At 33.6% G+C, this 11,868-nt stretch overlaps 1 protein-coding gene and 1 non-coding gene across 4 annotated transcripts; both read left to right on the forward strand.

Annotated features, from left to right (window-relative positions):
• Nucleotides 1–1,195: 1,195 nt before the first annotated feature.
• Nucleotides 1,196–1,302, forward strand: LOC127088467 (small nucleolar RNA R71). Its single transcript, XR_007790301.1, has one exon. It is a non-coding gene; the product is annotated as a small nucleolar RNA R71 (small nucleolar RNA).
• A 5,396-nt stretch (nt 1,303–6,698) lies between these two features.
• Nucleotides 6,699–11,304, forward strand: LOC127085796 (putative disease resistance protein At3g14460). 3 transcript variants are annotated; one of them, XM_051026346.1, is made up of 4 exons: nt 6,699–10,412; nt 10,618–10,752; nt 10,867–10,936; nt 11,029–11,304. In XM_051026346.1, exon 1 carries the CDS (start codon nt 6,850–6,852, stop codon nt 10,399–10,401), a length of 3,552 nt encoding a protein of 1,183 aa, XP_050882303.1. In that variant the 5' UTR covers nt 6,699–6,849; the 3' UTR covers nt 10,402–10,412; nt 10,618–10,752; nt 10,867–10,936; nt 11,029–11,304. The 3 variants fall into 3 exon arrangements, with proteins under 3 accessions (XP_050882303.1, XP_050882305.1, XP_050882304.1); XM_051026348.1 differs by having other exon boundaries at nt 10,878–10,936; XM_051026347.1 differs by having other exon boundaries at nt 10,628–10,752.
• Nucleotides 11,305–11,868: the final 564 nt, after the last annotated feature.

Consider the following 11,868-nt stretch of genomic DNA (forward strand, 5'->3'; position numbering starts at 1 on the left):
AGTGAGTGTAACGATTTCGCTATCTTCAAGTTTCCTTTTATTAGAAAGAATTTCTTTTAAGAACTTAACATATGAGGGCATCTGCGTAATAGCTTTTGTAAACGGAATTGTGACGTTTAATTGTTTCAGTAGGTCAACAAATTTTTTAAATTGGCCCACATCTTTGGTTTTAATAAGCCTTTGAGGGTAAGGGATAGGTGGTTTATATGGTGGTGGAGGTACATAAAGTTCTTTCTTTTCTACGGTTTCCTTATTACTCTCTTCCTTTTCCTTAGGTTTACTTTCTTCCTCAGTTGACTTTTTAGAGTTTTGGTTTTCCATCCTTGGATCAGACGGTCCTTCTACTTCCGTTCCACTTCTTAATATGATTGCATGAGCGTGGCTTTTCGGATTAGGTTGGGGTTGTCCAGGAAATGTACCAGTTAGGGCAGCAATAGGCGCTTGTTATTGAGCTACTTGTGAGATTTGTGTTTCCAACATTTTGTTATGGGTAGCCAGGGCATCCACTTTACTTGCTAGTTGTTTAATTTGTTCGCTAGTGTGTACATTCTGGTTTAAGAAGTCCTTATTGGTTTGCTGTTGAGAAACTATGAAGTTCTCCATCATGATTTCCAAGTTGGATTTTCTAGAAACGTTATTGTTAGGTGTAGATGGGATCGGCTTTTGATATCCCGGAGGTATAGCTGGGGCTTGATTGGGAGCTTGTCCTGGTGCGTATAAAGCATTATTACTCTTATATGAAAAATTAGGATGGTTCTTCCAGTTAGAGTTATAGGTATGCGAGTAGGGATTTCCTTGAGCATAATTCACTTGTTCTGCTTGGATTCCTGTTAGGAGTTGACAGTCTGCAGGAGTGTGACCTTGGATTCCGCAGACTTTGCAATTTTGAGTTGCGGCAACCACGGTGGCTGGAGGTGATACATTTAAACTTTCAATTTTTTGGGCCAGAGCATCCACTTTTGCATTAACATGATCAAGGCTACTTATCTCGTACATGCCACTTTTCGTTTGAGGTTTCTCTACCATTGTTCGATCGCTTCCCCACTGATAATGATTTTGGGCCATGCTTTTGATAAGTTGATAAGCATCGGCATAAGGTTTATCCATAAGCGCACCACCTGCGGCGACGTCTATTGTTAACCTTGTGTTGTACAAGAGACCATTATAGAAGGTATGAATTACTAACCAGTCCTCTAAACCATGGTGTGGACAAAGTCTCATCATGTCTTTGTATCTTTCCCATGCTTCGAAAAGAGACTCGTTATCTTTCTGTTTAAATCCATTTATCTGGGCTCTCAACATAGCTGTTTTGCTTGGAGGAAAATATCGGGCAAGAAAGACTTTCTTCAACTCGTTCCATGTGGTGACTGAGTTGGAAGGAAGACACTGAAGCCATCTTCTAGCTTTATCTCTTAACGAGAAAGGAAAGAGACGAAGTCGAATTGCCTCTGAAGTGACACCATTAGCTTTAACAGTATCAGCGTATTGGACAAATACGGATAAATGAAGGTTTGGATCCTCGGTAGGATTTCCAGAGAATTGATTCTGTTGCACTGCTTGTAGCAGCGAAGGTTTAAGTTCGAAGTTGTTTGCTTCAATTGCGGGTGGAGCAATACTCGAATGCGGCTCATCTTGCGATGGAGCGGCGTAATCTCGAAGAGCACGAGCTGGTTCTGCCATCTCGGGTATCGGCGAAGGAAGAAGATTTTTGAGGTCGGGCACTTCGATAGGAGGGAGATTGTTTGCAGCACGATATTCCCGAATTCGTCGTAAGACTCGGAGATATAGTTCAACGTCGTTGATTCGTAAGTAAAACGGCTCACCTTGTGAGCGAGTGTGTGGCATACAAATCAACGAAAGAAAAAAAATTGCCTTAGTCTCTACAGCGTAACAAAAGAGTTACGATATCGACTAAATAAAAGTCCCCCGCAACGACGCCAAAAACTTTATCGCGACTTTATGAGTCGATTTGGGGTACTAACTGCAAGTGCACAGTTCTATCGCGTAGTTTTAAAAGATATCGATCCCACAGGGACTTATGAATCGATATACCGTTTTCTAAGGTTACTTCGTAAAGCTAAGGCGGATGATACTTTGATTGTTTGGGGGAAAAGTAAAACTAAAATTAGATCTAAATTAAATATCAATTAAGCGGATATCGGTATGTAGTTCGTCGTAATTAGGGAATCAAATCTTCGTTGGTTTCTTGGTTTTAAAATAAATCTTTTCAGTAGACACTATTGATTAAAAGCCTTTTCTCAAACTCTCGCTCTGTTGAATAGACCATGACTTTATATTAACGTAGCTGTCACTTATTAGTTATGTCCAAAATCACTTTTTGAAAACAACAGAATCTATAGAAACTTTTTTTAAGAAAACACTAACCGTTTAAACACCCTCGTCTCAAACTCTCGCTCTATTGACTTAGATTATATAATTAAATTTAAATGCTTAACTCTCGTCCTCACATTTAACCTTTAAAAATACTTTTTGAAAAAGATTAGAATTTAATTAACTCTAAAAATTGCTTTCGCCCTGATTTAGAATTAATGTCCAATTTACACTGTCCAGTTAAAAACTCAAACTTTCGTTCTATTGATTTTAACTTCTTTATGTCTTTTACTCTCGTACAAAAACTTTGGGATTAACCCTGTAAATTGAGACCATAAAAAGAGTGACTTTATTTTTAAATGAAATTAAACCAACTTAGTTTTGATTCCTTCATTCCGCTTACTTTACATACCGATATCTAAAATACTTAGCCGGACATGCTAAACGGGTCTAAACAATCATCATGCTTAAATAAAACCATCTCAGGCAAACAGTATAAATAAACAGCAATGCAGAGCATATATAAATTAAAACAATAAATTAAAGAACCTGAATAATTAATAGCAATCTTGAACACTCCACCACAGACCGGTTGGATTTGTTCTTGAACTCTTCAATCGGACAGGAAAATAAAAGCGAAGGAATAAAATACTATGATCTAACGTAAGGTTAGATCCAGTAAAAGATACACAATAGTTTCCGGTGTAGAAACTATTGTGTGAAAAATTAATTAAGTGCTTGAAAGATTGACTGAAAAAGAAAGAAATAAAAATTGCTAATAAAATAGAAAGCTGTAGAAAAGTAATGCTGTAAAATATGCTTGCACGGCGGAAAGAGACGGGGGGGCTTCAGGGTTGGATCAAAGCAACTATTTATATTAATCCACTTTTGTAACGGTTTCCAAAAATGCCTTCCGTAAGTAGTCTTCACGTTCCAAGAGTCAAGCGGAAGAATAGGCTTCAGCGTGCCTCTGTTGCGCGTTAAAAGCCAAAAATATAGGAGAGGGGTGTGACGTTCGTCACACCATGTGTTACGCTCGTAACACAAGGTAGCAGGGCGTGACGCTCGTCACAGCTTCAGCGCTCCTGCCTTGTGATTGTGGGCTGGGCTTTAGTGGAATTTGCTTCTCATTATCTTTTTGCACCCCTTTTCTTCCTTTTTCACTTATGCTTCAAATAAGTTACCTGAGACAAATAGAAGGAAAAATACCAAGTAATATCGAATAAAATGAAATAAATCGAAACAAATAATAATATAATTTAATTAAATCGAGTCCAAAAATGTGATATTATTTCATGTTATCAGCATGGCATAATCATTTCGTTTATCATGTATTCTATCAGTCAAAAGCATTCATCAGGATTTAGATAAAAAGTCAGGAGTTCTGGCATCTTATTTGGTCTTGGTGATATTTATTCAATCTTTTGTTGATTAAGAAGTCAAAAGACTTGATTTCTCAATCTCAGTGCATTGTCAATTCCATTTCATCATGTTTAAGAGATCCTGAGGGTAACAGTTAAGAGTGTTGTCGTCATATGAACCTTTGTAGGATTTTGAGTGTGATTGATAATTAGAAGCAAATAGTCCAAGAGTGTTTCATTTTCATCTGATTGTCTATTCACGGCTATTCAATCACTAATTCAACACATTCACAAGACATCTGCATTTTCTACTTATCACAACATGTATTTTGTTTTGTGCAACGCTTAAAACATCAACCAAAATAACTTTTCGGATCTACAAACAGACCAATTGAATCAATTCTCAAATATGCGCAGGATTAACGGGCAAAAAATTTCAAAATCAAACTTGTAGATGTCAGTATTCTTAATCTAAGATTCACATAGTTTAACCTGACATGCTCGTTTCTTTTTTCGACTACTTTTTCGGTCGCATTTTGATCAGCCCGAACTTTTAACCAATCATTTTTTATTTCAAAGTTTGATTAAAAATTGTATGTTTCCGAAAAGTTTATTTTGCGCTCATTATTTTGATGCATTTAGTTTAATTTTTCGAAAATTATACGTCTAATTTTTATTCATTTTGAATCATTTTATTTTTATTTTTTTATCAACATATTGATAAAAAATAAATAAGTTTAATCTTATTTTTATTTTTGATCTTATTATGTTATTTAAGTTTGTTTGGTTTTTATTTGATTTAAATAAATTAACTCATTTCAAACTATTTTTTAGTCTCAAAATATCTACAGAAGTTTATTATTTTTTTACTTTGCTTAAAATTTAGTAACTATATGCATATATATTTATGTTGCTGAATTACTGAAGGAGAACCACAGTCCACAATTATTCTTCCACGTGCCCTTTATTTTTTAACATAACAAAATATCTTACTATCTCTCTCTCAGCTTTCCTCACCATTCCACTGAGTCTTCTCTTTCATTTCCTTCATATTTTCTAAAACTGAAACTCACATCCCCACAAAAACTTCATAAACCCACCTTAACTCATACCTCTCGCCGCCGTGCTCCGTTTCGTTCAACAAACACTCACACAACACGTTTCCGTTTTCAAACTCACCCGCACCATCAACTACATCAAATCCGCATCTCACACCGTTAACCTCTTTTTAACTTTTTAACATTTTTAATAGAGTAATGTTATTTCTACATCCAAATTCTTTAGTTAATACTTACACCATCAAATATTATTTATCATTTTTATATGATGAATAATGTTTTTTTAATAAAATAATATTAAATATTTATTTTAAATAATTTTTTTTTATAAAAAATAATTTTATAAAATAATTTTATAATAAAAATATAATATTTATAATTAACCACTTTTATTATTATATTAATTAAAAAAATATATATTATTAACCATGTATTTTTCTCTTAATAATTTATTAATCGATTTTACTATTTTATTAACTAATAAAAGATATAATATTAATTCAGTTCTGATATTAATTTATAAATATTAGAATTTAATAATATATTATTTATTGATTAATAAAATAGTGAAATTAGTTAATAAAATATCAAAAAAATAAACGATTAATAACGTATATTTTTGTGATTAATACAATAATAAAATTGATTAATGATAAATCATGATTTCTAAAGTCTCGTATAATAAACAAGTTATTTTCTTTTTCATAAAACTTTCAAAAGGTATGCAGAAGGCATTTTTTAAACTCACATACTAATAGATTTTTTTATTGTTTTTCCTTATCTACTGTGCTGCTATATCCGTCCTAATGTATTTCTGTCATTATAAAGTGAAAGTGAGTTACAACGGTTTACATAATTATATTTCATGTACATTCAGCGATACTTTCCTGCTTTGTTATCCTCTACAGCCAATTCTGCCATAATTAGAAGCAAATAAAGTGTTTGCAATGCAAATATTCATAATAGTTAGAAGCAAACAAGGTGTTACGCAAATATTCATCACTTAATAATTCAGTTACGCCTTAACCAATCTGCTACCAATACAAACTATATTATAACAATATACTTCTATTATTTTTAAATTTCAAAATCAGTACTTCTACTTATTTTTATTATATTTCAACTTAAAATTAAATATATAGTTTGACCTTCAACCACATCTTGGAACCATATTTGTTATATAATATTTTTCAAACTATCATCTACATCTCATTTTTTCATAATACTATACAAATAGATAAATGATATGATATTCAAATATTAAAAGTTAAAACTTTTGTTGAGTTATTATGTAATTAAATTATTTTTTTATTTTACAGGTCAAATCATTGAGTTTATTTTGATGTTTGAAATATCAGCTCTTGAACATAATATCAAATTGATTGAAACACATATTGCATTTTTATTTATCTCTTTGTTCATTAGTATATATTATATTTTATGTAACTATTGTAAATTTTTTGTTGAAATATTTTAATATTATAATTTTTTATTATAAATTTTCATTTAAAATAAATCTTTTATAAAAACTTGTATCTAAACTAATACATATTCCCACGTATTTTCTAAACTAACCCACTTAAAAAAAATTGACATAAAAGTGACAATTAAATTGACGGCATACTATCTTCAATTGGATTGACGATTTCTTTTAACTTTTATACATTGTCGTCAATTAAATTGACGTCACCTTTGTGTCAGAATTTTTTTAAAATATTGATTAGTTTGAAAAATATATGAGAATGTAGGTTAATTTTGATATTTATTTGAAAAAATTAATTATTTGGATAAAAAAAATTCTTTTACAAATATATTTTAAAATATTATTTCTATATCAAATAAATTTATGTCATTAAAATAATTAGAAGAGTGTATAGATAGTTTTGAATGGCTGATGATAAATATTAAGATTTTTTTTTAGAAATTGCAGTCAAAAGTCAATATGTTGTGCCCCATGCTGGTAACGCACAGCCTCTTTTCAACAACCACCACGGCAAGGAGTTTCAAAATTGAAAAAGAAAGGTATTCTTCATTTGTTTTTATAACTTTTTGTCAACCTATTCTTCATCTTCTTCTTCTTCTTACAAACAAAGTAACTAATGGAGGCCATTCAGAGAGAAACACCGGTCTCACTCTCAAATTCTGTGAAAAAATTGTTAGAAAAGATTGTTTCTATCGACAACTTCCGGAACACGAAGCTTGACGTTTCACTCTTGACAAACCTGAAGACAACACTGCTGGATCTTCAAGATGCACTTTATATTGCTAACAAGAAACTCATCCCCACTCAAGCTAACAACAACTCGCTCCATTTCTTGACTCGTGCTGTTTTTCAAGTTACCAATTTGCTTCACGAAACCTATTTTTTACCGTATGCTACCAATAACCAGCTCAAAACTCATTTTAGTTTAACTTTTTTCATTGCAGTGATTAAGTCTAAAACTGTTGATTTAGTTCAAATATTACAAGGCTTTAGTTCAGGAAAACAACTTGGTGATGTTGAATCTTCTATTTATGGAAGAGATGCTGATATAGAGAAACTTAAACATCTTTTGTTGTCTAGGGATAGTGATAGTGAAAGTAAAATAAGAGTGATTTCCATTGTAGGTATGGGAGGGGTTGGCAAAACAGCTCTTGCCAAACACCTTTACAATGATCCTCAAGTTAAGGCCAAATTTGACTTAAAATTGTGGGCAGATTTCTCAAATGAGGTAGATGATTTGAGTGTTTTTGAAACCTTTCTTGAATCTATTACTACTTCAAAAACAACCCCCAGTAATGATATTGATACCATTTACCCAATTTTTTTGATGGTATTGGATGGTGTGTGGGATACAAGATTTGTCAATTGGACATTTCTGATGGATATCTTGAAAGCTGGGAAAACAGGAAGTCGGGTCATCATCACAACACAAGATGAAAGTATTGCAATATCCATGAATACCATTCTTTCTTCTTTTGTCCACTATCTCAGACCCTTGAAACTTAAATATTGCTGGTCTTTACTTGCCGAACATGCATTTCGACCACATTCCTACCACGAACAGCGATCCTATCTAGAAGAAATTGGCAGAAAAATTGCAAAAAAGTGTCATGGATTACCGTTAGCTGCTGTAGAATATGGGGCTATTCTTCGCATCTCATCGGACCCAAATGTTTGGAATTATGTGCTAGAAAGCCACGCTCGGGAAACAGCTTATGAGGTGCTAGCTTCTCTCGAATTGAGCTACAATTTTCTTTCTTATCCTTTAAAACGGTGTTTTCAATATTGTTCAATTTTTCCAAAGAAGTCCGTCTTAGAAAAAAGGATGGTAGTTCAGTTGTGGATTGCAGCAGGCTTACTAGAATCATCATCCACAAATCAAGAAAAAGTTGGAGAAGAATACTTTGATGATCTAGTGTCAAGGTCATTGATACATCGGCGATCTATTGGTGATGAGGAAAGAAACTTCGGAATGCATAACTTCATCCATGATTTAGCTACAGAGGTTTCATCTTCATACCATATCAATATGGACAAACATAACCCAGATAATCGGATGCGGAATTTCTCATATAATAGAGAGACATATGATTCATATGACAAATTTGATAAATTATACGGATTAAAAAGTCTGCATACCTTTCTAGCATTCCCATTACAAGAACAACTACCTCTTTGTTTGCTATCAAACAAGATAGTACATGACACGCTGCCAAAAATGAAACAATTACGCATGTTGTCTCTGTCAAGCTACAAGAGCATCACCAAGGTTCCCAACTCTATTGGAAATTTGTTATATATGCGATACTTAAATCTCTCTCACACTAATATTGAAAGGCTCCCTTCTGAAACATGCAAGCTTTACCATCTGCAGTTCTTGTTGTTGGCAGGCTGTAAAAGGTTGACCGAATTGCCGGAGGACATGGGAAAATTGATTAATCTGCGCCACCTTGACATTAGTAACACCGCGTTGAGGGAGATGCCAGTACAAATAGCCAAGCTAAAGAATCTCCACACTTTGTCTGACTTTGTTGTCAGCAAACATAATGATGGATTGAATATTGCAGAGCTAGGAAAACTTCCACACCTACAAGGAAAACTTTCAATCTCACAGCTACAAAATGTTAATGACCCCGTTGAAGTAGATCGAGCCAATATAAAGATGAAAGAACAAATAGACGAATTAGCCTTGGAATGGGATTGTGGTAGTACTTTTTTAGATTCACAAATTCAAAGTGTTGTACTTGAACATTTGCAACCCTCAATAAATTTGAAAAGTCTCACCATCAAAGGCTATGGTGGAATCAGCTTTCCAAACTGGTTACGTGATTTTTTATTTAGCAACATGGTGTATATGAAGATTTCGAATTGTGAGAATTGTTTATGGCTTCCACCCCTTGGACAGTTGGGAAATCTAAAAGAACTCTTTATTGAAGGGATGCAATCAGTACAAACAATTGGTACTGAGTTCTATGGGAGTGGTGGTTCTTCATTTCCCGCTTTGGAGGTTCTACACTTTGAGAATATGCAAGAGTGGGAGGAATGGGACTTGATTAGAGGTACGACTACAATGTTTCCTAGTCTAAAAACTTTAACGCTAGGTAACTGCCCCAAACTGATAGTAGGAAACATAACAGACAAATTTCCTTCCTTAACTGAACTTGAGTTAAGAGAATGTCCTTTATTGGTTCAATCAATTCCATTATCTGATCATGTATTCGGGCAACTGACGTTCCCTCTGAATTCTCTTCAACAACTGACTATAGACGGTTTTCCATCTCTGATGTCTTTCCCAATAGATGGTCTACCAAAAACCTTGAAACTTCTCATAATCAGTAACTGTGAGAATCTAGAATTCCTTCCTCATGATTGTTTGCATAACTATACATCACTTGTGGAATTGAAAATATCTTATAGCTGTAATTCAATGATATCATTTACCTTAGGCACTCTCCCTGTCCTCAAGAGTCTGTTTATTGAAGGTTGTATAAATCTGAAATCAATATTAATTGCAGAAGACGAGTCGGAAAAGAGTCTCTCATTTCTTAGAAGCATCAAAATATGGGATTGTAATGAACTGGAGTCATTTTCCCCCGGCGAATTGGCAACTCCAAACCTTGTTTATATTGCACTGTGGAAGTGTGAGAAGCTTCATTCACTGCCAGAAGCAATGAACAGTCTAGCTAGCCTTCAAGAAATGGAAATCGATAATCTACCAAATCTTCAATCTTTTGTCATAGATGAGTTACCTAGCAGTTTACGGAAACTATCTGTTGGCTCTGTTGGTGGGATTACCTGGAATACTGAGCCAACTTGGGAACATCTCACTTGTCTCTCGGAGTTGCGAATTAACGGCGGTGATACGGTGAACACGCTGATGGGGCCATTGCTACCTACATCACTTGTGACGTTATGCATTTGTGGTCTTAATGATACAAGCATTGATGAGAAATGGCTTCAACACCTCACTTCTCTCCAAAACCTTGAGATTATTAACGCTCCCAAACTCAAGTCGTTGCCAAAGAAAGGATTTCCTTCCTCTCTTTCAGTACTAAGTGTGACTCGCTGTCCATTACTGGAAGCAAGTTTGCGGAAAAAGCGGGGGAAAAAGTGGCGTAAGATTGCTCACATTCCCTCCATAATTATTGATGACGAATTGATCACATGAGTCTTTTCCGGGTGAGTCTTTTAAATACTTCTTTTGTTGTTTCTTTCATGTTATGTTATCATCAATTATTGTTTTTTTTCAATAGTAACATCAAAATACAATATTATAGCACTAGCACTAACGCGTTTATTTTAATCATAGAATTGTATTTTGTTCATGAGTTGTCTCTCCGGTAGATTTATACGTTGCTGTTATTTACTCTAGTCTCTTTTCAAGTATCATGCAGGATTTAGAAATCTACTGTTTTATGAAAACTAGTTATTTTGGCATCAATTGTGTTGAGACGGAGCTTGTTATAGATGCTACTCAAAATTGCTTCAGTTAATGCTGTGGATTATCAAACTTAATTTGGTGAGCTTTTTATATCCCTCTTTGGCACATGAATTTCAAATCAATTTGTAGCCACCATGGAAATCTTCTTAGTTTCTTAGCTTTGGTTTATATTTCTAACTGGTTATGTTACAGTTCTGATGCAGATAAATCTCTAGTTTCATCAATGGCTTGTAATTGAACCTAAATCATACATTTACTCGTGGTAAACTATTGATTATCTCCATAGTTAATGCTTTGTTCTGTTATGAACGAAAACCACAAGGCTTGATAATGTCTCTATTATGTTTATTTTAGGTTTGTATTTGCTCAACTGGAGAGGTAGAATTTTCCAACAGTTATCTCAACAAATCTGAACTATGTCAGAATAACAGACTGTAATTTGTAAAAAAAATTGCTATCTTTTCACACCGAAGCTTCGTGTCAGAATAACATATCTTTTCACACCGAGGCTGAATATCGTATTCTTGTTCTTGCAACTAGAAAATTGTAGTGAATTCTTTTCCTTCATGGTTTGGGTCAAAATTATGTTAGGCAGTCAAAGTGCTTTGCATATGATTGTCTTTTATGAAAGATCAATATCTTATTTATGTTTAAAGGTATTGAAGAAAAATGTTCTCTTTTTTTTTACTTGAACAAAATGTGAAAAATGATTACAATAACAGTTAAAGTTTTCGAAAAAATTATCTAGCAGTTATATTTTATTCGTGGCTGGTTTATACAGTGAGGATACAATTATTATAATTGATTTTTTTTCTTAATGTTGAATAAAGAAAGATAAAGGTAGTATTAAAGACAATAATAAAATCGGAAATGATATATTTTTCAACATCCCCCTAAAGTTGGTGCATAGATATTTATCATGCCCAACTTGTCTATCAAATACTCAAAAGTAGGTATTGTCAAACTTTTGGTCAGAATATTTGCAGTTTGTTGACTTGAAATCACGAAGGATAGACATATGATTCTCGCATCTAACTTCTCATTTATGAAGTGTCGATCAATTTCGATATGCTTGGTTTTGTCATGTTGAACTGGATTATGAGCTATGCTAATAACAACTTTACTGTCAGAGTACAATTTCAATGGAAGTTCAATTTCCATCTTAAGTTCTTCTAGGACTCTAAGGATCCATAA

Source organism: Lathyrus oleraceus, chromosome 5, assembly GCF_024323335.1.
Source record: "Lathyrus oleraceus cultivar Zhongwan6 chromosome 5, CAAS_Psat_ZW6_1.0, whole genome shotgun sequence".
Taxonomy (NCBI): Eukaryota; Viridiplantae; Streptophyta; class Magnoliopsida; order Fabales; family Fabaceae; genus Lathyrus; species Lathyrus oleraceus.